The sequence below is a fragment of the Uloborus diversus genome, chromosome 2 (assembly GCF_026930045.1).
Source record: "Uloborus diversus isolate 005 chromosome 2, Udiv.v.3.1, whole genome shotgun sequence".
NCBI classification, from domain to species: Eukaryota; Metazoa; Arthropoda; class Arachnida; order Araneae; family Uloboridae; genus Uloborus; species Uloborus diversus.
The window spans coordinates 145,367,599-145,395,055 of record NC_072732.1 but is presented as its reverse complement, the minus strand read 5'-3'; the positions used below and the strand labels follow the sequence as shown (position 1 = coordinate 145,395,055).

The 27,457-nt window shown below is 32.2% G+C and overlaps 1 protein-coding gene across 1 annotated transcript in view; it reads right to left on the bottom strand.

The window, feature by feature from the left end:
* The window catches only part of LOC129217393 (muscle calcium channel subunit alpha-1-like), a 145,912-nt gene that overhangs the window by 74,067 nt on the left and 44,388 nt on the right, over nucleotides 1–27,457 (bottom strand). The window contains exons 9-16 of the mRNA XM_054851690.1: nucleotides 18,972–19,065; nucleotides 17,228–17,388; nucleotides 14,442–14,667; nucleotides 13,406–13,616; nucleotides 6,074–6,194; nucleotides 4,331–4,407; nucleotides 3,089–3,282; nucleotides 814–838 (exon numbers count right to left, since the gene is read on the bottom strand). Coding sequence (XP_054707665.1) covers nucleotides 814–838; nucleotides 3,089–3,282; nucleotides 4,331–4,407; nucleotides 6,074–6,194; nucleotides 13,406–13,616; nucleotides 14,442–14,667; nucleotides 17,228–17,388; nucleotides 18,972–19,065 — 1,109 coding nt within the window. The remainder of the gene's footprint in view (nucleotides 1–813; nucleotides 839–3,088; nucleotides 3,283–4,330; nucleotides 4,408–6,073; nucleotides 6,195–13,405; nucleotides 13,617–14,441; nucleotides 14,668–17,227; nucleotides 17,389–18,971; nucleotides 19,066–27,457) is intronic.

The window sequence follows — 27,457 nt, the reverse complement described above, 5'->3', positions numbered from 1 at the left end:
TGTTTATTCATACATTCAATAATAAATCAATCTTGATTAATTTGATTTAATATTGCCTGATTAATTTTAATGTTAATAAAATTCTGATTCAATTATAGTCTAAATTTATTTTTATTTATTAATTTAGCTACTATAAATCAGTTTGAACCAAAGTAATATTTTTTCGGTGTCTATCCAAGTTAGTGTGAGCTAACTTTAATCATTGTCTCCAATTGAATTTAAATTTGAACTACAGTTGAATGAGATTAATTGAGACTACTAACCATTTGAATTGAATATTTAGTTGATTTTATGTCCAGTACCGACTGGCCTGGCCAAGAAAAAAAAGAAGCTAGAAGCCATGCTGATATTCTATACATCCAGACATTCTAAATCTCTATATATTTTAAACTATTCTATAAATCTTACACACACACATAAATACACCCACCACTCTATATTATTACCATATAGTTTTTACAACTTGCAAGAAAGAATGTACATATTTTCATCAAACTGACAAGTTTTTCGAGTTAAGTAAGGGAAGAATAATAAACATACACTGTTGAATATTGCAAATTAGTTAACTACAACAAAAGCAAAAGAACATTATTACCAAATTCTTAGAGGGAGGAGATAAGTGATAATAAGGTTAGTATGAGAAAGTGGGATAACAGAAACTTATGCATCATTAATTCAAAATAATACTAAACTAATGCGATACATAAATGCAATTAAATGCTTGATAACATTGAACCTTTTATTTTAAATAACAATAAATATAAAATGAGAATGCAAATGAAAATAAAATAAGCAAGAATCAAAAATACTTACAGAATTATCAGGCTTTTCTCGCTGCCTAAAATTACAAGATAGTATTAAGAAAAGTTGAAACTTAGCAAGTTTCTATTTAAATAAAGTATGTATATTTGTTCTTATAATTTCAAAATATTTATTAGCGTGAACTACTACGTTTATTAGCTAGGTAATTTTCCAAAAATACATCAAGGAATTTTTGTAATGCTTATGGGAGCTAAGCTCCCATACTTCTTTTCAATTTTATGTAAATTTTTATCTCATTAGACTGACTTCAAATTGTTTATGATTGAAAATAAGTTGTATAGAAGACTATAATGTTCCTGCACTTATTATTTTCTTTTTTAAAGCAAAGGTGGCAAAAGTAGAGAATTTATGATGATGATTTATGAATGAAAATGACTCAGGAAGTACAGAAAAATCAACTAACAATCAAAAGGATTATAATGGAACCATTAAGAAAAAGTACAGTCGAACCTCCATGTATCAAACTTCCACATATCAAAATTTTCTATATATTGAAATCCCAGCAAACTTCTATGTTCATTACATAGAAAAATTGTTTCTACATATCGAAAAAATCTCTATATATCGAAAAAAATTTGAGACATTAGTAGATTTTTTTTGTATTTTGGACTGTTTGTCTCATGAAAAATGAAGGTTACAGAAGAAAATTATGTTCACTAAAGGTTGCTATGAAACTCATAATGAATCTGGGGTTGAGAGGTGTGTAGATAGGTCATTGTTCCGTTCTGAAGTTCTTCAAATTCCTCAAGTTTATTTCAAGTCTTAGTTGTAACCAGTAGCACTGTAGCTATCCCTTTTGTCTGTTGATTATCATTCATAGTCTTTTTAGCTTCAGTAAAAAACATTCAAGTTAAGTAGATTGATTTTTTACTTTTCTCTCGATTATATTGTCAAAACGAAAATCCTCTAACATTGCGGATCAAATTGAATTGCCGAAGAATGAAGATGTATGAAGGAACAAAAATAATTTTTAAATCATTAATTTTCATTTAATCTGATGCTCGTATAAATTATAAATAGGATTTCATACATGAAAATTAGCTTTAATTTTAATTTTTTAGGAGATTTTTATGATAAAATAAGATGGTTTCCATATATCGAAATTTCTATTTATTGAATTTTTTTCCAGCAATTTGCTACTTCGATACATGGGTCCAACTGTAATTACAAAAAATAAGTGATAAGTAGTCAAAAATAATAAGCAGTAAAATATATCGAAATAAAAGAGATAAGTAACATTGCAATTCATGTGTTAGAATAAAAGTTCTTTAACAGCCATGCAACAGTTATGCATTAATAACATTTGTAGACTAAGGAGAACATAGTGAACTACAATTTTGCCAAATATTTGGTGTTCGACCAAATCCAATTGGAATTTTAACCAAACATTTGGTATTAGGCAAATATGCTATTTCGTGCTTCCCTAATTTTTAAACTTGTTTCTGCAGTCAGGAAGACAAAGAGAAAAGCCTAAATAGGATTCAAATCGAAATGTTCGTTGATTTACTGGGTAATATCTTCTCAATATTTTTAACAAAACATAAAAAAAGAGAAAGGGTTAACCTTTCTATTTTGCTTCTTTGATAATTTGACCAATATTTGATTGATTTTGATGTTTCTTATTTTAACGATCCTTAAGAATCAGCATCAAATATGTTCACTTGATAGACAATTTTTACCACAGAACCTTAAGCCCATTGACAACTCTCAAATGTAAATTAAAAACAAAAAAAAAATCTATATTTACTCTAAACTCATTAAATATAAAATGTGACCACCTTTTCTAATTATCAATCGCTTATTTTCTAATTTATCAACTATTACGGTGGGTTCACCAACCTCGACTGGTCGACCAGTGACTAACCGCAGTGTTCTATGATCTACTGCAATTTAAGCAGGTTGATTGGTTGATTGAAGCACATGTGACATTTTTGACCAATAATAAGTATTTTTTCACCTGCATGTTATTCGTCTGACGTCACTAGTTGTCATGTGATCAACCAACTGGTAGCTATCGGTCGAGGTCAGTGAACCGAGTCTTACTAACTCAATTCAAAATGCATATGCTTTGTTTTTCATTACAAGACTTTGAAAAAACTGAAGATTTTTTTTTTATGTTTGAAAATTACAAGTTCTTTTAATTATTTAACTACTACAAAAGGTTTTGAATAATAAATCAGTAAAACGTCTTAACATTTACTAAAACTTGGAGTAAAATCTGCACTTTTTGAAAACATAGCAAATTTTTCAACAATCGACTACTTACATTCGAAAAAATATATTATGATTCATTTGTGGTGTTTCAGGTTTTGAAATTTTTTCAACTGAACAACTAGATGAAGATATGCTATGACGTTTTTTCTTTTTCCTCTTTGTTGAATGACGGTTGTCCAAACCATCAAAATCATCAAGCTCCCTCGAATTGATCATGCTCAATTCTTTTTCTATATCATCTTCCTCCTACATTGGAACAAAAGGAAAACTTATCAATTACTCTGTTAAAAATAATATTAAAATAATGATAAGTAAGAAAATATTTAAAGTACTGAAAACGTAAAGGAAACTATTTAAAAGAAACATTGCTCTTTTAGTATCTTAAAGAACTTTTTTTTGGGGGGGGGGAGGGGGCAGAGAATGTTAGTATTAAAAAGGTTGGTACTTGAGTGAAATCAAATTTTAGCTTTAAAGTTTTGGGGAGCAATGAAAAGCAATTTCAAATAACAAAAGAAAATTAAGAACAGAAAAATGTCAGAAAACTTACAACATAAAAATTGGAGTTTAAAACTTTTAACAAGAGGGTGCATTAAGATTCTACTGTTCTTTATATTCAAGAAGAAGAATTATTTATTTATTTTTAAGTATATGAGGAGAAAATGGTGTTAGATATAAGAATTCAAATCTAAAAATCATTATGATGTATGCAATGTTTTTTTAGGTGTCAATAGTTAAAACAAAGAACTTCGAGGTGTATTTCTATAATTTAAAATCCATCCAAAGAAATAAAGACTATTCTGGGTAGCACAAGATATGTTTCATTGCCATTTAAAATTTTAGGCACCAAGTTTGGCACCTAGATCATAGGCAATAAAAAACTATTTGGAACCAAAATATACCTGACAACCCTATATTCAGGAGTCTCCAAGAACAAAGGAGCAGCCAAAAAAAAAAAAGAAAGAAAGAAAGAAAATATCTCTAAAAATAGCCCCGTCCTTAAAAATTTCAAATGTACACACTGAGTCATTACCCCCCTCCCCCTTCCACCAGGTAAGTACCTCTGCCTTCTTTCTAATACTGGGTGGGAATGTCAACTTCAAGACTTGGAAGCAGAAAGCCAAGTTTTCTATATAAAGAAGTTTAACTAAACTGCTACATAAACTGTAAATGCATAAACTACGCTGTCATCAGGCAGAAAAATAAATGCTTTTTACTGGTATAAGAGTTCTATGTCTCACAAGGAAATGACGAAATTTTTTTTAAGAAAAAAAAAAGAATGTAATTAAATGAATACCTTTTCTATAGCTGTGAGGCTTTCGGCATCGGCTAAATTATCAACAGCAATAGCTAAAAATACATTCAGTAAAATATCTAATTGAGTTAAGTATTTTTGAACAGCTTTTTAAACCAAATGTAAAATTAGCAATAATGCCAATAGGTATGATTACAAGAAAACTTAAGTATACTCATCAGATTCAGCTACACGGGAAAGTAAAGTTAAACATATAAAGCATTCCTTAAAGGAATTGAATTTGAGAACATGAACATTAAATTCGAGTTTTATTCAAGCTCAATCAAACTAATATCAGTTTAATCAATGATAATCAAAATTTCAAATCATAATATGCTTCTTGGGTAAATATGGATACATTATTCTTTTTAAAAATGCGACTGTTATTATTTGTGGTGTTGACCCAAGAGCAATTGACACCCCCCTCGTATTTGATGCTAGCTTTAAATTTAAAACCACACCATTTCTAGTATTTGTTTCGAGTAGATGTGTGTTACGAAATTTCTATGATTGCAATTTAACATTTTCATAAATAAAGCGTTTGAAAACAGTTACCTAATTTTAAAACAGATATGCCACAAAGTACGAGTATTTGATGTGCAAAAATTAATGTTCATTTTTACCAAAACAGAATTAAGCAATAAATAAAATAACATTTTTTTTTTAATTCTGGAATTGGAATCTTTTTAACAATTTTTTTTATAATTTCCGCCATAATAAATTTACATTGCATTACATTATACGACACGGCGGAAAAAGTGATCTAAGTTCTAATACAAGGGGCCCTTCTTCTTTTAATTCATGTTGGGTGTGTTCCAATAGAACTACCGGTCCACGGGTGCTGGTTGATCTCTAGAGCCACATTTATATTAAACAACTGAAAATCGCCGAAAACATAAAACAAAAAATAAAAGTGAAATTCGTAAATCAGGGCAGCTCTTGCCACCCAATAACGCTCCCGAAGTCATAGCCAGCAGGGGATCAGGAGTCTAGAACACCCCGGAATTTTTAAAATTTTCCATGCTGTAAAAAAGCCGTCAAAAATTTCGTTTTTCGGACATAAACTGGGAAAAGTGCAAGACACCTCCCCCCCCCCTCAATAGTACTACAGATCATCTGAACTCTCGTTTTTAGGGTTTCAATTTCGAAGGAATTTCCGTTGGAGCGAAAATTACCGAAGAAGGGCCCCTCCTTCTCCCATTAGCATTACCGAAGATCTTCTAAAACCTGTGTTTTAAAAGCAAATTTCAAAAATATTTGCCTGAGGAATGTCTCTCCGCCCCCCTCCCCCCTCCCCACTCTTCTCAACATTATTAAAGATTTGTCTGAAATTTAGTTTTTGGGGCTTGAATTTCGAAAATTTTCCGGAGGAGAGCTTCCGAAAACTTCTCCCCGTAACATCATTGTAAGTCAACCAAAATTACGTTTTTGGAGCTGCAATCGGAAGGATTTGCCGATCCCCTTAACGTCACCAAAGATGGTCTTACAACCGTGTTCTGAAGATTTCAACTTCAAAAAATTCACAAGGGAAATTTTTTTAACCCCCTGGTCTTAATCAAACAGTGTTTCCCTTAAGGATCTCAAGCCACAGACCTCTCCTCCTCCCCCTCTAAAAAAAAAGAAAAAGCACAAAAAAAGCACACATCTTAACACCTGAATTTTTGGACATTTTTTGTAATAAATTAGACAAATGACAATATCTTGATAAATTGAAAAATAAAGCATTTTTAACAATATAAAGGATACAATTTCCACAAATAAACAAGATTATAAAGTAAATGCATGCTAAAACGCCTGGTGAACCAACTCCTCCATATGCGTTGATGCCATGATACATAACTTCATTCCAATCTTCACCAGTTAAAATCTGTGAAGAGAAAAGAAGGTCAAAACTGTAGGACTGACCTTGAAAATAAACTGCAGGTGATAATTTAAAAAAAACATTTTAAGTAGCGAAAAAAAAAAAAAAAAAGAAAGAAAGAAAGAAAAGAAAAGGAAAAAATATCGCACGTAATGTTTCTCTTAATTATAAAGAATTTTACGATCATTTGTCTCACCATAAATTTCAGTTACTAAATTAAAATAAAGTAACAAGAAATACAAACGCTTAGCTTTGCGCAGACAATTTATAATCATATTTAAACAATATAGTATTCAAAAAAAAAAAAAGAAGTAAAATCAAAACGCCTAAAAATACTGAAAGAGTGAAAAAAAAAGAGTGCTTGCCTTTGCGTAAAGAGAAAAAAAAGTAAATATTAAAAAATAAATGAATGAATAAATAAATAAATATACCAAGTTGTACACTCCTACTTTAAAGAATAACAAATAAAAACCTTACCTCTGTGCATACCAAAAAATAAATAAATAAATAATAAATATAATTAAAAAAAATAAAAAGGAGGAAAATACTATTATTCGTAGAGCTGAAATCTGCAAAATTATTTCATACTATTTTTTTGGGGGGGTTTACAAAGAAACAATTTCTCGACACAAAAAAAGTTAATTTTAACATTGCTGCTTAGTGTCGAAAGCTAATTACTTGTATATACTGAAGAAAGGACTTATAACCCCAAAACAAGTGCGTGTAATAATTTTGCAATTTTTACCTTTAAAAACGTTAATTTTATCATTTATGCCATAACGCTAGTTTTATCATTCATTTTAAAACGTTCGTTTTATCATGTGTTTCAATTTAAAAAACATTCCATTTCCTTTATTTCAACTAAAAACACAATTTTCACATTTTCCGGACTTATATTTGATGTTTTCTAACGCTATACTGTTACATAACTTGTGTACTATCCAAAATATGCAAGCATTAGTCTTATTTTTGGAAACGTTGAAGAAAAATGGGTCAACATTAACGTCTTTGTTTTAGGGCCATACAAAATTCTAGGGCGTCATACAGAGTCCGATCATCTTGACATTGGAAATGGGGCACACAGAGGCGTAGCTAGATCCGACTTTCGTGGGGGGGGGGGTTACTTCTTTATATATATATATATATATATATATATATATATATATATATATATATATATATATATATATATATATATATATATATATATGTGTGTGTGTGTGTGTGTGTGTGTGTGTGTGTGTGTGTGTGTGTACATTTTTTTAGTATTGAAAAAAATAAGAGGGAGGTGAATCTTACATACTTTGGGATGGAGTGCCCCAATTCCAATACTTGTGTGAAACAAAACAAAAGCAAAGATTTTTTTTTTTAATGTTATGGAAAATTCAACTTTTTTTTCTTTTCCCTCCATTTAATTTAAAGTGAAATTTTCTAGTAACGGTCTTGTCAAAACCAGTCTATCCAAATCAGGGGGGAAATCAAATATCTGATGAGCGTGTTCCGTTCATTTCAGTGTGACTGCTTAATTTAGAGGCTAACACACTTCTACAAAAGCTGGCAACCCTGAAAACTAATAGATACTTCCATTTCCGCCTGTAAACTGGATGTTTGACTTTCAATCTCATCCATGGTCAGACTATAAAGACTATTTTTACTAACTTGGTTTGCACTAAAAGTATGAAATAAAATAAAAAAAGACTTCTTGAATTATAACCCGCAAAAAATGAAATTGCTTTTCATATCGTTATATTTATATGTTGCTTTTCATGTATTTACATTTATGCTAATTCTAAAGCAGCTAATAAAATTTGAATGAAAAAAGTTAGGGAAGAAATATAGGCGGTAGAAAGTTATTCGCTCAAATGCATACCATCTGTTCTCCTCTCAAGTCTTTATTTTTAATTTTATTAGCTGCTTTAGAATTTACATAAATAGCTATTTGGGAGAGCAACAGTAATTTTCGTGTATTATAAACAGAAGTCTTTTTTATTTTCTACTTTTTAATGCGAACCAAGCTAATAGAAATAATCTAGATTCATTTCGTTTTTAAACATTTTATTCATGTAATGCTATGCAGTTTTTCTTTTGAATTAAAATAAAATTACCTTCAGAAGGGTTCGATGGGACTAATGCTGCTTTGCAGACTGTACTTCGTTTTCTTCAGATAACATTAACTTTCTCTTTTTAGAGCAATCCTTTTCGTCATTTTAATTTTTTTTCTTTGGGTTTAAAAAAGCTTTTTATCGGTTTTGCTCGCTTCATTATGCAACAACTTTCACTTAGAATGTACTATTTTAACCAGACTGTACGTTTCCAAAAGAATATGCAGTAAATACTGGCTGAAAAATCAATGTGATTGCAATGGATACTCTAGTTAGCAAAGGTCGTTTTGACTATGATCTATGACACACACGAGACCAGACCAACAAAAACCTCTACCGCTTCGAATTCCGGTTATGCTATCATTTTTGAATTCGAAGCCCAATGATCTTAAAAGCAGCAAACAAAAACATTTTCTTCAACTCAGAAACAGAGGAATTGTCTTCAAGAGCTGAGGAGGCATGGAAAAAAGGGAGAAATGCATTCCACGAAGAGGCTTTCCAGGAAGATTAATTAAAGGACAGTCGTTTCGCGCACTTTCTTGGCAGAAGAGTAAAGGGGTGAAATTCACAGGTTTGACATGTAAAAAAATGAACATTTCAAGTTCATGGTTAAAGGTCATTCAAGTTAAAAGCCATTTCGCTCTGTTATCTGGATTACTACTGTTCTTTGGTTGCTCTCTTTCTTAAAATTGTGATTCCTTAGAAAACCGAAATGATTGGAGTGAAAAGAAAGTATAAGTTTTTTCAAGTGATGAAAAAAAGAAAATCGTAGAATACTGGCCAAGTTAGATTTGCAAAAATTGCTAACCTCAAGAGGATAAATAATGAATCAAAAAAAAAAAAAAAAAATCAGGGACCGAAAAGCAATAAAAGACTTCCTTGAAAAGGATATGCTTAAAGTTTCTTTTACTGTCAAAATGATTCCTTAAACTCGCAATAAAGCACTTAATAATGTAATAATAGAATAAATACCTAACAAAACTAATAAAGAGGAATTTTAATCAAGAGCCCATATTGTCTTTAGTATCTATTTCAAATTTTCACAATCATAATTCAAACTTCTATAAAAAGTTTCTTAAAGCCCCCGTATCTCAAAATCTCTTTATCTCGATTTTTTTTCTTTAATGTGAAATTCGATATATATATAGATTCGACTGTATGCAATATTCCCACTGCGCGGCTCATAAAATTAAACATATTTAACAATTTGCAGAATCTATGACAAAGAAAGGCTGCATATACGTGGATTTAATAAATCAATCTCATTTCTAAAGTGAAGTGTCAAATTTCACTCAATTATCAAAAAATTGTCGCAGCACAGGGAGGCGTCTTTATGCTTAAGGGTCACACATGGAGCATATTTTCAATGGCATTAAGGGGGGGGGGAGCGAAGTGAATTTTTGACCTTTGTTACTCAGAAAAAAGTCGTTTTGATTTTTTTTCTTTTTTTTCTTTCTTTTCTCTCTTCTTTTTCCCTTTTTTTTGAGACTAACGTTTCGGGGGAGTTTTTGTCCCCAACCCCCCCCCCCTTAGCTACGCCCCTGGGGCACATTTCTATTTCAGGGCCCCCATAGGGTCCGACTAAGATTTTTTAAGACACTGAGCACGAAATTCATTCTGTGCCCCCCTCCCCCCATTCTCGCTTTTTTTTATATGCTGAAGCAATAAAATATTTCGATACTTGCGTTTTTACACAACCATGCTAAAATTGGTGGTAACACAATATAATGCATACATTTTAAAAGTAGAAGATATATACGATAAATATATAAAATGTGGTTAAACTTTGCCCACTGCAGTAAACCGCAAATACTAAAATTATCTATGATATAACTTTTAATAGTAAATACAGACTAAATTTGGAGTGGTTTTCTGATTTGCAAAGACATTTTGAAGGGGAATTTTTATCAACAAATAGATTTTTTTCCTTGTTTTGGCATTTGTAAAGCTATCAATTATATCATTGTACTCTAGATTCTAAGTGAAACCATTACTTATTTTTAATAAGCATGATAAATTAAGGAGATTTTGGGCCCCCTCCTGAAATCTAAGAGGAGGAGCCTGTGCCCCACATGCCCCTGCGGTAATCAGGCTCTGACGTCAGATAGCACGATAGAAATGCAAAGGATCAATTTTTCTTCGAAAATTTAACACTAGAAAGACGGAAGCGGTCATTTTGACCGCAAACGATTTTCAAATGCTCATATTTGCTGCGTTTAATTTTCAAACTCTTTTTCCTTCATTGACTTTTCCTAACTATTTATTAAGATTTTACAACAGTATTTTTTTTCCTTTTAGGATTATTATTGTAGTCGCTGTAAATGTGTATACCTAGAAAGACTGACTACGGTCATTTTGACCGCTAAGTGAACCTTTCTTTATGCATCCGTTTTCTTCTTTTTTCGCTTATCAGTTGTGTGTACTATGGACTATTGTTAGTTGTCAGGGTGAGTAATGTTCTTTTGAGCTTGAGTAGTACCTGTTGGTCAGGTTTAATTCTTTGAACTGTTAGGAAAATGCGAAACACCTGCTGGTTGCATGGTTTCAGTTTTCTGCTATCTGCACAGGGGGCAAAGTTGGGAAAGGTAAATTTGAAAAGCATGTGACTGGACACGTGAAATTACTTTGGGTCTAAAAAAAAAGGAAATATAAACAGGTAAATTACAAAAATGTTTGCTGGAATTGTTTTGTGCACCAAAACATGTGCTTTGCTTGAAGCATTGACGTTTATTTTCTTCGGTGATAATGAAGTGCTCAGTCACATAATTATCTTCATGATGTCGAGATGAACCGTTGACAAGCAAAACTTATAGGAACATTAACTCCTGAAACTGTTGCAGATTTATATCTAAAACAGATTATGGTTTGAATGAACAGTCTGACTTATCTGAAGAGAAATATATTTCTAGCGATGAGAATAGTTTGCTTTCATGAGATTATTGCGAATATTTTTCGGAGCCTAGATTTGCAGAAAAGGATTGTTCTTCTGAGTTAGAATGAGAAGAAACCTCGCTAATAAAAACTGATGCTCAAAATTTAAAAAGTAGTGAAAGAAAGAGTGAAAAGGGTCCGACGCCGAAAAAAAAGGAGAAAATTTCAAAAACAGAACTCTTATTTCTTCAATTTCCGCCAAGTCATCCCCACTGATCAATTTTGCTGCATATAAATAAGTAAGTACCTCAGGAAAAAGATTAAAATAGTGTGAAATTAAATTACGCGGAACTAAAACTACGAGCATTTGTTCTAACTTCCAAACAAAAAACTGTTAATGACTAATATACAGGTGACGTGATAACATAAGTATTTCGAAATACTGTAAAAGAAAGTAATGTACGGTATCTTGCGATATTAAGATATTTTTAAAATCAAACACATGCATGGTTGATTATAGTACTTATTAGTTATTACATGCTAAGAAAATTTCCTCTTTTTTGTACAAATTTCCTCTTTCTCAATGCCAATTGTGTAAAGCATGTGTATTTCACTTGATCGAACGTAAAATAAAAAAAAGCTATCTGAGACTTATTTGCAGACTATATTAGGATTAAATTGTTAAATTAAACTTTGATATTATGAAACAAATCTTTTCTATGGCTGAAAATCCCAAAAGGAGGAAATTTCTATTATTTTAAGTATTGCAGTCAAATTGACCGCTGCTCGTCTTTCTAGGTATACGCAAAACGCCGTCTTTCTAGTGTTAAGCTAAATGTTTTCAGTAAAATTTAAACTATTTGAATTTTGAAAACTGATAAAATCTGTATCACATTCCAGCAAAGATAGGGAGTCAAGTTGTTTTTTCTGCGTATACGCTGCGCTGACAATGAAAGAAGTTTTACAAAGTTCTGCATCGTTGAAGACCGATCTCCGGAAAGCCGAACAAAGGCCACATTTTGATGAAATCTTTGTTTTATGTTTTATTTTTCCCTCTCATAACTTATATGTTAATTTTAACTAATCTTTTACCATTGCACACTATTTGGTCTAAAATTATTTTTACTAATTTATTTCCCTTTGAAACTCATTTTATTACTGCCAATAAGTCATTTATTAGTAATAGTATAATTAAAAATTTATTAGTATTAGTACAGTCATTTATTAGTATTAGTGTCATTAGTATTATTAGTGTCAGTAGTATTATTACATATATCTTTGCAAAATTGAACTAAGCCCCCCCCCCTTTTGATGACATCTTTGTTTTATGTTTTATTTATTCCTCTTATAATAAGTGTTAATTTAATTAGTCTAATACTTGAAATTATGCACTATTTGGTCGAAAATTATTTAAAAAAAAATATTTCCATTTGAAACTGTCACTTTATTAGTGTAAAAGTTCACTAAGGTTTTCGTTTTATTCGAAAATTAGACTTAAGTCGTTTTCAATGACACTTTCAATCACGGAAATTGGATGCAAATTTGGTTATGAAGTTTGAATATGGAGCTGAGAAAGGTTAAGTTCTTCAGTGCTCTTGAATGGATGGAGATGCTCAATAATATGAAAATCCTATTAAAATCCCGGCATAAAAGAGTACTAGGGATTGGGAGTAGGTAAGGTGTTCGACTATCTTCGAACCTGTCCCTGAGCAAATTTTCAGCGGCTGCAGTTTTAAATAAAAGAGCTAATGAACATTCTGATTTCATGTTCCTTCCGTACAATCAATCATATTTTAAATCCAGTAGAACTTCAATTATCCAGATTCACATTGGGATCGGACCCTATTCGGATAATTGGATTTTCCGGAAAAAGGGGTGCATTTTAATCAATTACGTATGTATGCGGAAATTAAAAAAAAAAAAGCTATTTTGAAAGAAAAAGAGCACATATTTAATCAAATTGAAAAGTAACATTTTTCATGCTAAGTGTACTGACAAGTGCTGTACATTAAAACAGTATTAGTATATTACTGTAAATGAATGTCATTGCTTCCTGAACATATCGGTCAAAGTAAGCTGTTTGATTAAATCCACGTACGATAGAAGAAAAATAGCGCGCATGGATACAATCAATATTTTGCAAATCGCAGTACGTTTTCCTCCAAAACTCTTAAAGGGATTCGGAATATCAGCTATTCCAATAGTTTGAGCTCGGATAATTGGAACTCTAATGCAGTAACTTACTTGAAAGACTGTAAGAAGGCTTTGCCAGAAGGAATCGAAATTGCTTCGCGGCTTGTCCTCGTAAGGATTGTTGTTGAATTTTCCTCCGAACACCTGCATCCCGAGTAAGGCGAAAATGACAATGAAGAGGAAAAGTAGTAGTAAAAGACTGGCGATGGAACGCATGGAGTTGATAAGTGACGCCACAAGATTCCTGAGTGAAGCCCAGTATCTAAATAAGAGCAAAATGTCGAAAAAAAAAATCATGAATTTTCTGGAATTAATAAGGAATAGAAACATGTATCTTTGATTTATAATATACTTAATGTTTGAAAAATTACTGCACTGAAATCAACTAAAAGCACGTCACTTTGTTTTGCCTTTGTTTAACTAGATTTATTTGGGTTAGGGTTGGCATTAATTCTTCATGCAATGACATTAAATAACTTTTTGAATAGGACTGCTTGCGCCAAAAAATTGTTTTTTCTTCGTTTTATAGTAAAGTAGTATTCACGACTTTTCGTTCAAAATTTCTCTTTTTGACCATTGGTTTATTTAAAGTGTTAACAATGTTTGCCTTGGTATTAAAACATTCTGATTATTCTAACTGTAATTTTGTTACATAATATTTCAATTTGAAATACATATATGTTTTTTTTTATTTGTAAATTGAAAAAGAAATGAAAACCGTTCAAAAAAGATGTTGATGCTACAAAGTGTGTTCAGATTGTGTGAACAAAGTACGTAGCAATATCCAAATCTATCCAAATCTACGAAAAAAAAAACAGTTTTTAGTTACATGTTAGTCAGAAAAAGTGAAAACTTTTCGATTGCTTCATAAATGATTGGTTGTTTAACTAAATCGAACGAACTTTCTAAGACGAACTTCAGTTTATCTTCATGTCAATACTTGAGGTCTTTCAGAACAGTTTAAAAATTTTCAGCCGAAAACAAAACGTTAACAAAGCATTTTCCTGACTACACCAAGTCGTTTATTCGTTTAGTATAAATATACTGTTATAGGAGAAAAAATACATTTTTGAGTTAAATTACTTACTTAGTGACTTTGAAGATACGTAACAACCGGACGCATCTGAGCACGGACACTCCAAGCGGTGGCATGACATCTGAGTATGTCAGCACAGTCTCTAGGATGGAACTCACCACCACGAAGCAGTCAAAGCGATTGAAAAGAGAAACAAAATAGCCTTGGATACCCAGACTGAAGAGCTTCAACAGCATTTCCAAAGTGAATAGCACAACAAAGAACAAATTCGCACATTCTGGAAAATAAGAAGTTTTTACCTGATGATCAGGTTTGCATAAAATGAATTGATTGCAATAAAATCTTTCAGAAAAAGAAACTTCACTGCAAGAAAATTCCGAAACATCACTGATTAGTTTCGGGCAACGTTCCGAGATTTCAGATTTTCATCAACTTCCTACGAAAATAAAGTATTTTTGTAAAATTTCCTGAATTTCTACAGGCTGCTCGAATGCTGTGAAAAATATTTTCAACTACTCATATAAAGATTAACTGAGCGCATTTATTAAGTGTATCGCATTCAGTTCAATAACAGCGCTTCCAGATTGACTAAGCTACCAATGAGAGCGAAATGAAAGAGTCTGGATTCCGTAGCTTTGCTTTGCATGAATTGCAGGCAAATAAGATGCCTGGTACTTGATTGAAATTCTATCTTAGCTTTGATCATAGTCGCAATAATGCTGTAGGAGCTTTCCTGGTAAATCAAGAGGGTGCCAACCTATTTTCCACCTACCTAAGTTTTCTCTAGACGTTCCTGATTTTTTCCAAAAGCATGACTGGTTTTTACCGGGAAGATTTCTGAATTCTTTAGAAACATTGCAGTATAATATTAGCAAGGATTTTAAGATAAAAACATTCCTGTTTTTGTAAGATATGTTACTGGCAGAAATTAGGCACACATTAGCTGCCGATTATTTTTAAGGAACATTTCCGAATTGTTGTCACAGTATAGTAATGACAAAGGGTTTTTTTAGTAGAGTTATTTCAGAAAACAAATGACAAATACTTTTAACTTATAAAATTTCTGTTTGATAATACGTTGAAATAAGGCTCTAACGTTTTACTTTGTTGCAAACGGAATGCAAATTCAATATCAGCAAATGCTAAAAACTAAATTATCAGCAGTATAAAAAAACAGGGAGGGCAACGGTACCACTAACAGACATGCTTAAGACATTGCTCTCAGGTTAACTCAATTTTCTGAGCCTATTAATGTATTTAGACTTTTAAAACTATTTTTCTTTCTTGCAACTGCATCTCATCTAACGTTTGGCTGCTTCAGGATTCTCTGAACGAGTTAATTCTATTTTTATTTGCTCAATTTCGAAAAAAAGGTCCGTCCCCCAGTAACAGACAGCGGAAAATCTGATGATACCCAGCAACAGATACGATGCGGAAAGGATGCATAATGGATAAAATTCCCCTTTTCTCTTCAAAACGTGCAAAATTTCTTTATTTTTAGATCTAAAACCTTATTAAATTCAAATGAACATGAAACACCGGCAGACCTCGTGGTGGCTGTTCATAATCTTCTACCACTGTCTTGTAAATACCAACAAGCACATAAAATTCACTCTGATAACACTAGATGGTTTCACCGTATTCATGAGCCACAGCAGCATCAGTTTTACCCGTCTAAAATTCTTATTATTAAAATCCAACTTACGACTGTCTGTTACCTTACTTCGGATCAAGGGCAGATTCTGGTTTTTGAGAGAGTCATTATTGGAGAGAGAATTTAGAACTGTAATATTTAGGCACAAATAGAGGGTCTAGGGGAAATTTTTTGAAAATTTTCTCCAAAAATCAGTATCAGGCCATCTCTGGTCGCTTAAAAGGAGGGTCATGTTCTCTATGAATGGCTCCCCTAGATTCGAGTTTGCTTTGAATTATTCGTCTCCTTTCATGAATAATTTAAAAAAGAAATCGTTAAGTCAAACAAATTGTTGAATATTAGATGTAATGCAGCCAAATACCATTTTTACTGCATTTCGTTTTTTTTTTCTGTCTCTTTGCTTTTAGTTAACTCACTTCTTGGTTTTTCTGGAGCAATCACGAATTGCCCCAGATTAACCAGATAATTTGATAATACGTTTTGCTAACGTTTAACATGCAGGGAAAGGCTTTATTGTGACAAGGCTGAACTGGATCCGGTCACTTAACTGTTTTACTGGTAAGACTATGTCATTTCAGGGGAAGGAAGAAACGAAAAAATGATTGAAAATTAACGCTATCCACTGCAGTTTAGGGTTAATTCACTGGAGTTACGGTTAAAATTTTAAGTATCAAAATATCACCAAACAGGAAATATTGCTTCGTTCAAATATAGAAGAGTAGAAGCAATTTTTATCCGTCATATCTTGACGGGCGACTTTCTAGTTAATAATAATAATAATAATTTGAAAGGGTAATGAATTTTTATTTCTTGCTTTAGAAATAACATAGTACCTGGTTTTGTAAGCAAACAGTTTTGTTCATTTACCTTTAAAATTATTGCTTTTTAATAAATATATGAATGAGCTGTCGCGTGTAGGACAAAGTGGCGGGTTTTTCGTGGAATGGCCCTACAGATCTTTCCAATATGATCTTCCTTTCGCCTAGTTCACTGAGCTTTTTCGAATAATTTTATATTAAATAAATTATATTTCAATATCATATTGCTCATTGGTCCATCATAGTTGTAGTTTCAAAGTTGTGATACATAACATTTTAAAAACCACATTATTTTACTATAAATACAATATTTAGTCATCCTTTAGTCAACGTTAGGGAAGGAATTCATTTTTCAAAATACGTACCTTGAAAATAATCTAACCAAGGGGGCTGACTATTGTGTTCAGAAGCTAATGTTAAAGTGTTTAAAAAAACAAGTACTATCACGCTCCAATAGAAGGCTTTTGATTTGACCATCCTTCGACACATTCTCCTTAATCTTCTATTGTTTCTACTTAGTTTCTTCCTATGAATGAAGAAAAAGAATCATTAGCTATAAATTCATTACGAAGAAAGAAGAATGCAGCTCGTAGTTTGGTTGTTATATAGTTATTTATTTGACTAAAAATTGCAGTTATTATGCAAATTATCTTAGAAAGATCTGTAAAACTTCAAACTTTTATTTTGAGAAAGAAAAACGGCCACGTCAGAACGTTTTGCGGCTAAGGATAAAACAGTAAAAAAAAAAAAAAAAACATTTTATCCGTTTGCCTTTTAGTCGTGTGTCTGTTCAATTGTTTTATACTCTGCAACTAAAGAGTTAAAGGTTGTAATGCCATATGAGGCAATGAGAAGCACAGGGATGTAACCGGACATTTTCAAATTTTGAGTAAGGAGCGTTTAACGATAAGGTCAGGTAGTCTTTCATTGAATTTTTTTTTTTTAATCATGTTGTGTAGCAGCCCCTACCAGGGCAATTAGTACCATCTCTGACCCTAAGATAGAGGAGAGATTCACCTACCATTTGAATTGGTTATCTCTGAATTTTTAATTTTGCCACTTACATCTCTTTGCTTCCCACCGCCTCATATGGGGTCGGTTGTACTGAGTATTGAATACAGTAAACTCCCGATTGTCACAGTTTATCTGCTGTCTTTCACAATTTCAGTTTATTTTCATTTATTAATTTATTTTTTGCGGCGATAATTTACTGAAAGATAAAAAATGCAAACGTTTTAAATCAACACGCGCAAAATCTATTTTTAGACATTCCTATTTCTGTCTTCCTTCTTCCATCCAATCACATGAAACCTCCTAAGATTACCAAAACTTGAGTTGAAACCCAATTTTTACATCTACACTCTTTACCCGTGTTAACCAGTGACCGGACCAGTTTTGTTCGAGAAATTTCAATCCTCACCTCATAAATATTTTCGGTGGAACGTAACTTAATTTGTGTGCACGACTTGCTGCGTATACGGGTAATTCGTTGGCAGTAAAGTTATTCCTTTTTATCGTTCACTATTTTCGTTTTACGTATACACTGTTACTTTTTTGGCTAAAGCTTAAATTTGTGTGAGTTTTTTTTTTTTTTTGGCTATTGCATACACTGGCATCGTGTTTCGCCTATTTTTGAGAATTATCTGCGTAATTCGCTTATCTGTGGTTATCATGTCACCCCCGACAGCGAATAATCGGGCGTTTAGTATTCTTGTTGGTAAAAAATGGCAAATATCTACACAGCAGCTGGTGGCTGTACTTTGCAATTCCTTAGAGACAAATTTCACATATGCGCGTAATTTTAAGAAGGATAAACTACCTTTACCTTAAGGACTGTCCATAAATGATGTCACACTTTTTTCAAAATTTTTGTCCCCTTCCCCCTTTGTCCCACACTGTCACATTTCACCTAACCTTCTCCCCCCCCCTTATAACATGTCATGTTATTTTTCATAAACGTTATCTTCTAAAAAATGTGTGATGGCACACTTCTTGTTACTCTCTTCTCCTTGTCACAAACTGTCATACTTTCAAGAACCCCCCCCCCCCCCTTCCGCTTCAAAGCTTGACGTCATTTGTGAACAACCACTTGTGTATTTTTGTACTTACCTTTTTGTTGCCCACCATGATGGAGAATTAATGATATCTAAGCTATTTGTTTCTGCTGGTATATCTATCCGATCTATATCACGTAAAGGTTTACCTGAAAGAACAAAGAGGTCAAGCTCATAAAACGATTTAAATCATCAGTAGTTTAATACCGTTAGCAATATTCCGGGAATTTACATGACTTAAATGAAGTATTACATAGTATTCTGCTCGATGTCCCTTTTTCAGGGATGAAAATTTATCCAAGGAAAACTGACTCCTGTTAGAAAAGCTTTTGACATTTCATCCTAAAGATAACACTTCGTTGCATTAAAACAGGGGCTACTTGAAACCCCGAAACACGTGTCTGTAATTAGTTTGCGAATTCGTGCTTGGCATATTTTGTTTACTTTTGTTATAACGTATTAGTGAGAAAAAAAAGTTTTCCTTTTAGAGGAAAAAAAAAGCAATAAAAATGCATAAGCTGCAAACTGTGAGAAGGGGAAACTAGGGAAATTAACAGTAGAGGTAAGCAGTGAAGCGTATATTAAAGGATTTCCGATTCCGATTCCGAGTCACAACTGACTACAACTGTATTTATGTCGAGGACTGCATACTAAGTGCCTTGCCTCCATTATTTTTTATACCGATAGATGGCAGCACCATCACCGGATCGAAGTTAATGAGAATTTAGAACTAGTCCAAGAGCTAATAGCTGCCTGGTGCTAGCACCCCCAGAGGTATCGTTTCACTTGGAGGATATTGAGACCACGAACATATTTAACGCCGCCCAGTCCCCTTTAATGACGACGGTGGATCTTCGACCATCGAGGTTCGAACTCAGGATCCTCCGGCCCCGAATCCGACACTCTACTGATCGGGCTACCACGGCCCCATATTAAAGGATAAAAGTCTTAAATGGAAAACAAAATAGGTTGACTTTTTTTTTCTAAAATTTAGAAAAAGCAAAAAAGTGTGAGGATTTAAAAAAAGGGGGGGGGGAGAGTTTATTTAGCAATAAATGAATGTTTTGAGAATTACTGCTTAAATGTAGAACACACATCGAAGCATAAGAAATACAAAAAGAAAAAAAATGAATCAGCAATTCATAAGTAGTTTTTACCTGACTGCGCGTGCGCGACGCAAAGGAGGGTAATGTGTTTATGAGTCTATGTATGTATGTTTGTTCCTATGTGGCGTTGTACAGGCTAAACTCCTTGGTCGATTTTGATAAATCTTACCTCAATCGATTATTCTTAATCTTGGGAGTGTCACTAAGCACGTGACAGTAATCAAAATTCCCCATATCAACAACCAGTCGCCATATTGTCAATTCGGGATCGTTGCTATCGAAACACTACCTGCATTTGTCGCACGATCGTGCGACAAATGCAGGTAGCGTTTCACTGCCTAAATTTTTTGTTTACTAATTCGATTTTCATCTCTAACATCTGTTGCATTTGTTTTTGGCGTGATTCAGGGTACTGAGTTTCGTTACATGTACTCTCTTGACGAGCTTTTTAGCCTACTTTACAAGTAAAAGTCAGAAAAAGAAGAAAAAAGCATGAAAGAAGGCTTAATGCATCTTAAAAATATCGTGAAAAACAATAAAAAGTCAAAAATAAATAAAATAATTAAATAAATATCGAAAAATTAAAAATTGGAAAGTAGGGTATTGAGATGGGGAAAAATGTCTGTCGGTCTGTCTCTCGGTCTGTCGGTCTATCGGTCTGTCGGTCTGTCTGTCTGTCCCCTCCCCCCCCCCCCCAATAACTTTTGAATGAATTATCCGATTCGAACAAACTTTTTTTTTGTTCGAAAGATCTCGGTGAGGATACCTCAGTCCCATACTTCACTTTTTGATTTGAACTATTTTTTGTTCAATTTTGAACAGTTCAAAAAAAACTTAACATTAGCGCCTACGGGGAAATTGAAGGCAATTCTGAACTGTGAGGCGAATTTGCTTCAAATAAACTTTGTAGGAAAAAGCTTTTTATAAAAAAACTTGCATATAAAATATCTTTTTGATTTGAAAAATTTTCCGTTCAATTTTGAACAGTTCAAATCCCTTAACATTAGCGCTTACGCGGAAACTAAAAGTCAATGTAGATTCCGCACTTGAAGGCGAATTTACTTCAAACAAATTTTGTCGGAAATAGCTCTTGACGCAAAACTCCAGACTCCGACTCCGAGAATTTAGGGGCACCTCAGGCACGTAGCTAGAACTTTGTTAAGGGGGGGGGTCCAAGGTTTCACTAACTTCAAAAGAGGAGGCATGCTAAAACAAAATTAGTAGCTCATATTTACGTTAAAAAATAAATCCAATTAAAACTAATTATTAAAATATGATAATTAACTAAAATTAATTAAATAATTGAAATTGATAGAGCATTTATTAAAAAATTATTTAACAAAAATTTTACATTAAGTGGCAAAAAAATTAGTCAGTTTATAAAATTAACATTAAACTAAAAGTTTTCCCATACTAAGTTTTCATACATGGATAGAAAAATTCCATCACATAAGCTTCCTCTGTTCTGATGCTTTGAAAATGAGTGATATAATTCCTATTAATAAAAAGTTCACAATAAAAGAAAATCGGAAAACGAAAACTGTTCTATGGATTACTTGGAAAACGCAGGTAATAGTTTAATAAAATATTAAAGCTTTGTAATATATTTCAACAAAATATGTACAAGTCATTTTATTTGAAAAAATAAAGAAATCTATATCTATCGAGTCGAATGTATAACTACGAATGCAATATAACGTAATTCCGCCACCCTGTCCGATTTGAACAAGATTTCTGGCAAAATTCAACCACCCTCTCGACGAAAATATTAGCAAGGTTTCATTTAAAAAGCTTGAACTAGTTCTTTATTTCAAATAATCAGTAATCCAAGTTTCAGCACAAAGGTATTTATTTGTTATTTAGTTCTTTATTTATCTACTTTATAACATTCTTTTGATTATACGAAATTGAATGAAGTTTCTAATTTTATCCGTTTTTAAAAACTTGAACAAACTATTAACTCTTTGATGGATGGAGACTTCCTTTGTTGCAATCATTAAAAAAAAAAAAAAAAAAAAAAAATGCGTATTGCCGTTTTTTTTAAATCGTTATTATTATTTTTTTGCAAAACGAATTGGTAAAATAAGCTATCTTAGGATCCGTTATGGTATTTTTTTTTCTTTCTAATGGGGCTTCGTTAGCGGCCTTTTCGGACCTAGTGCGAACCACCGATATGGCATCTAGTCTTTCAAATGCTACCATTAAGGCGCGGATGTGACTGCACAGGAAATTTCGATGCCGAGTTTCCACCAGATGGAGACACTTGAGCTCTCTTCGGTGCGAAACTGCACTAGGGGTTTAATTTTGTCAAGCCAAACGAATACCTGAGAGATCTTTTACCTGTCGAGTAGTGGAATGTATGGTGAATGAAATTAAGCATCTATGTATTTTTATTTTAACAACATTTTGGAAAAAATGCAAATGATTGCTTTTTATAAATGTTTTTTTATAAGGTCATGAATGATTTAAACATTATTGGCGATTTTCCTCTGATGTTTTGAATTTGATGTTTCATTTAAAAGATCAAGAGGAGGCATCGCACCCACCTATCTCACCACCAAACACGAGTTCAGTTTATTCTGCCAATACAAAAAAAACTTCTGTACAAATCAGTCTTTTTCAAATTAAAAATATAATTGTAAACAACTACAGGGAAAATGGCAATATACTCTATTACGAATTATCGTGTCAATATTTGATTATAACTTGGTTACTTTACTGTCTTTATTAGCAGTAAGCAAGTGTTCGACTCGAAAATTCCATGATTTGGAGTCAAACGTCAAATTTTGATCATTAAGGTAATCTTCGTCCCGTTTGCGATTGCGATAATACAGTAGCATTAAATTAGATACATTTTCAACAATATGTAATATGCATAAAGCTAGCCAATTTTTGAAATCAAAACTTATAAATTCCTTAAAGCCTCAGTTTCTAAATTTTTTGCTAACAGTCATCTGATGTTCAAAAGCCTAAAGACAATCTTTTGTAAAAAAAATCTTAGAATGATTGTGGTTAAAAATCCAGTAATGATTTAAATCTACCTTCCAAAATTCATCTAACAATAATAACACTTCTGATTCTTTCATTTTCAAATTGGTATAACTTCCATTCTAGGAGCGATTTTGTAATCATCATGTATTCTCGAAAGCATATCATATTTTATAACGTAGGTATTGACTTTTTTTTTCTTTCTTTTATGTGATGTTAGTAAAAGATATTCTATTGCAAGAAATAGCAAATAATTTTAACTTGAAGAAATTAAGAGTTAAAAAAAAAATCTAATATAGACGTGAAAAACACAAGAAAATGTACCTCGCATTGACCTTTTTTTAATTATATGCGTAGTAAATAGCAGAAACTTTCACCTAGTAATTTTATAGTTAAATGCACATGTCCGTTTTTTGTTACGTTTAATGCTACCTTCGCAATTTACTAATGATGGATGCATAGACGCTTATTAAATAATTCCTCAGTAAAAAGGCGGTAAATACTAATCAGAAAATTTATTCCAATGAAACAAATACAAATATGCTTTTCTTGAAAAACGGAACAACATCGAAGAAAGATTTTTTTCTTCAGTTAAAAATGACTAGCTGCTCTTCTCTTGGGACCATAGACTCACATTTCAGTAAGATTTAAAAGTACGAATTTCTAATAATTACTTTTAAATTACATGTGTTAATATGGCCGAACTTGCAATTTCATAAACTGATTACAGTAAAATATTCAAGTAATTTTCAATTTCATTCTTCGCTTCATAAAATTTTGATACAGCGAAAAGTAATTTCGTTGCATCAACTTCAAATTTATTTATTCACTTATGTTCAAAAAAAAAAAAAAAAAAAACGAACTTTTCAGGATTACAGTTTAAAAGTTGTAAGCTTCCGGGGAGATAAGTAATCTATTATTTTTAAAAATAAACTAAAAGTTTAAATAAGATTATTAATCAAAATATAAAATGAATCTGAAATAAATCATACCAAAAATATAAAGTTCAAAAATAAATTAATAATTAATATTTATTTTTTCTCATCCTCAATCACACGAAATGTGTAGAATTTTTTTTTCGTTGCTGTCGGAACTTAGTTTTTAAATGGGAAAACATATTAACACATAAATTGCTCGTATTGTTAAAAAAACTTTAAAAGGAAACACTACAACTTACCTAGTTTATGTACACTTAATTTTCTTCTGATTACAATTTTGTTCAAGATATGTTTCCTATAAGCGCGTGGTAGAAAAAAACTGTGTGTTAAAACAGAAAATAATAGGAATTTCAATTACTAATTCACCAGGGATGCACCTCACTCTGGCTGTCCTTCGTGCAGCATGTGTCTAGAAAATCAAGTCCAAACGGGAAAAGAGTCAAAACGAAAAGAAGAAAGAAAGAAAACCACCCCAATGAGACTGGGGAATGTTTGTTTTCAGTTACTTTGCCGATGGCAATTTGGTGGGCTGAGGGAGAGGGGCCGAATTTCAAGGTCACAACCCAGTTGGGTTGAATTGGAAATTCGTCGTTTTCAGACGGATTCTTCGCGACACAGGAAGAGACCGGCGGCAACTCGGAACCGCAGTTATTTCACGAGGTTCTCGTGTTCCGAATTGACTCGGACGCGGGAAAATTGTCGATAAATGGGAATATTTAAGGGAAAAATACCGGGTTTCATAAAATTTCTCTCTTTGGAAAATTTTTGTTGTCGTGAGGTGCAACAACCGAGGAAAAGCAGACAGTGGTCTTTCGGGAAGGGGGGGAGGGTGTCCGGACCCCATGGAACCCCCCCCTTGGCTACGTCCTTGGGGACCTGACTCCGACTCCGGCTCCTGTGCCCGACAATTAATCGAACTCCGACTCCCCAACTTCGACTCTGACTTCGCAGCTTTGGCAAACATTTATACACGGAGGGCAAATGACTGAGTCCGATTCTCGGATATTCGACTCCGACTCCATTATCTCAAAATGAGATTGACTCTGACTCCGACTCCGCAGGTATGATTTTAACTGCGAAATAATTATTGTTGATATGACTTTTTTTTTCACGCTAAAGTTTTAATAGCGTGATTATAAAGTTAGGTATTTAGTTTTCGGGGAATAAACTCGAAGTCATTTATGTTTCTACATAAAGATATGCGCAGACGATTATTATTATTATTACTAGCCTGCGTGCCCGGCGTTGCACGGGCTACTTAAAAAATGAAAGAACTGTTCAATTGATGTTTTTGTATTATTCTGACATCAGTTTCTAAAGCGCTAAGGAGTAAATAATTACGCGTAATGCAAGGTTTGCAAAACACCAGTAGAGCATATTTTTGGCAAAAACCTCTTTAACGTTAATCATATTTATCAATAATACAAGTTATGAGTATTTTCAAATAGCACAAAAGATGAAAATATATGCATTCTCAACTATAATATGTGCTCACTTTAAACGTTTTAATTTAAACTGAATTAAATCTGATAGAATATATCTGAAATATTGTATGTACAATTACAATCAGCTTTTTACATAAAATGACACACTTTTTTGTTGATTACGTGAAACTAAAGCACCAAGACTTATTAAATACCAATAAGCATTAATTTAATATCAAGCCATCAGATTCCAATTAAGCTTTAGTTAAAATCCTTAAAAACAATCTTTTTGTTCAACTCTGTTTCACTTAAAGAAATCCAAACAATCTTAATTTAACGTGTTCTTTTAACGATACAAACTGTATTGCAAAAATCGAAACAGGAAGGAAAAAGAGATTTATTACAATTCGAAAACTCACCCATGTGACGGAAAAAAGTCCAACAAAATAAACATAATTAGTCGCACATCCTAAATGTACCCAAATATGAGGCCGGTGAATGATAAACTTACACTTCAATCAATAAGCATTACTAAAGAAACATTTTTCATATGCTGAAAAGAGTTAAGAACGTTGAATGTGAAAAAATAAGAAAGGACAGACGATATGTCCGAATACAGCAACCAATTTTAAACTAATTAAAAATGAAATTCTAGATGGAAACGTTGTTTTAAGATTTGGACAGCAGCCAAAAAAATCTCTTTTGACACAATTATTAGAATTTTATTTGCTCACCCATATGCAAAATGGCAACAGGAAATAAATAAAAATTCCTGAATAGCGTTATGTTAATTAACGTTTTAATTAATATATCCGCTAATTAAAGTCGTACAATTATGAGATTGGTCCTATTGTTTTCTTTGGAAAATTTCGAATTGATCGGTATCTCGTTTGACTTCCGATTCGCAGTGGTTCTCGAGAAGATCGATCTTCAGACAGACAGACAGACAGACAGACAGACGGACGGGAACAGATTTTAATATTATAGTGGATTTTTTTTTTTTTTTTGACAATGAAAAGTATTTTTTTAAGTTGACATTTTATTGTTTTTATTTATTTTGGTAAGTGCATTAATTCATTAAAAAAATTATTTTTGGCAACAGGGGAAAAAGAAATGATTTTTTTTTTTTTTGATATGATGTATTTATTTTAATGAGCTTATTAATTTTAATTATTATTTTTTTTGTTTTGAAAGCTGTTGAAGATTTTTTTGATGGAAAAAAGTATATTAGCTGATTTGTTTAAAAGGTGCTGCTATTTTATTTGTTCGTTTTTATTTTATTTTATTTTATTTTATTTTTATTTATTTTATTTTTATTTATTTTATTTTATTTTTTATGCATCTAATTTTTTTAGATGAGTGAGGAATATTTTATTCCTCGAAATTAGCTTAAAATATTAAAAAAATATGTTTGAAACAATTTGCGATTTTAGCTATTTTTGAGAATTTTGATCAGGTACTAGAATGTAGTATGGGTATACGGGAAAGTAGGCTCGTATAGTTCTAGACAGAACTTCTTGTTTAGTTTTAGGAGAAAGATTTGACTTACGACTTTTCCGCGCTGTTAATATAGCTGTGATTGGCTTAAGTTCGCGCATTTTTGCTAAGGTCAAGCATATGTAGCTTTAAGTGAGTAAGGTCCCTACAGGGAGTAATAATCATTAGTTCAGACCACTACAAGTTACTTAATAACACTCATAGCATAAACCCTCTCAATGAAATGAAAATATTACGAAATTTAGCGTCTTATAATCATAATAACTAATTTAATAAACATTAACTAAAAAGGGTGCAAATTTTACAAAGGGTAAAAAGGGTTTTTCGTAAAAAAGTATTTTTCTTTTATTCAATAAAGATTACTTATTAACTAACAAGAAGTTCTGTCTCGAACTATACGAGCCTACTTTCCCGTATACCCATACTACTTTCTAATACCTGATCAACATTCTCAAAAATAGCTAAATTCGCAAATTGTTTCAAACATATTTTTAAAATATTTTAAGCTTATTTCTAGGAATAAAATATTCCTCACTCATCTAAAAAAAATAGATGCTTAAAAAATAAAAAACTAAATAAATAAAATAA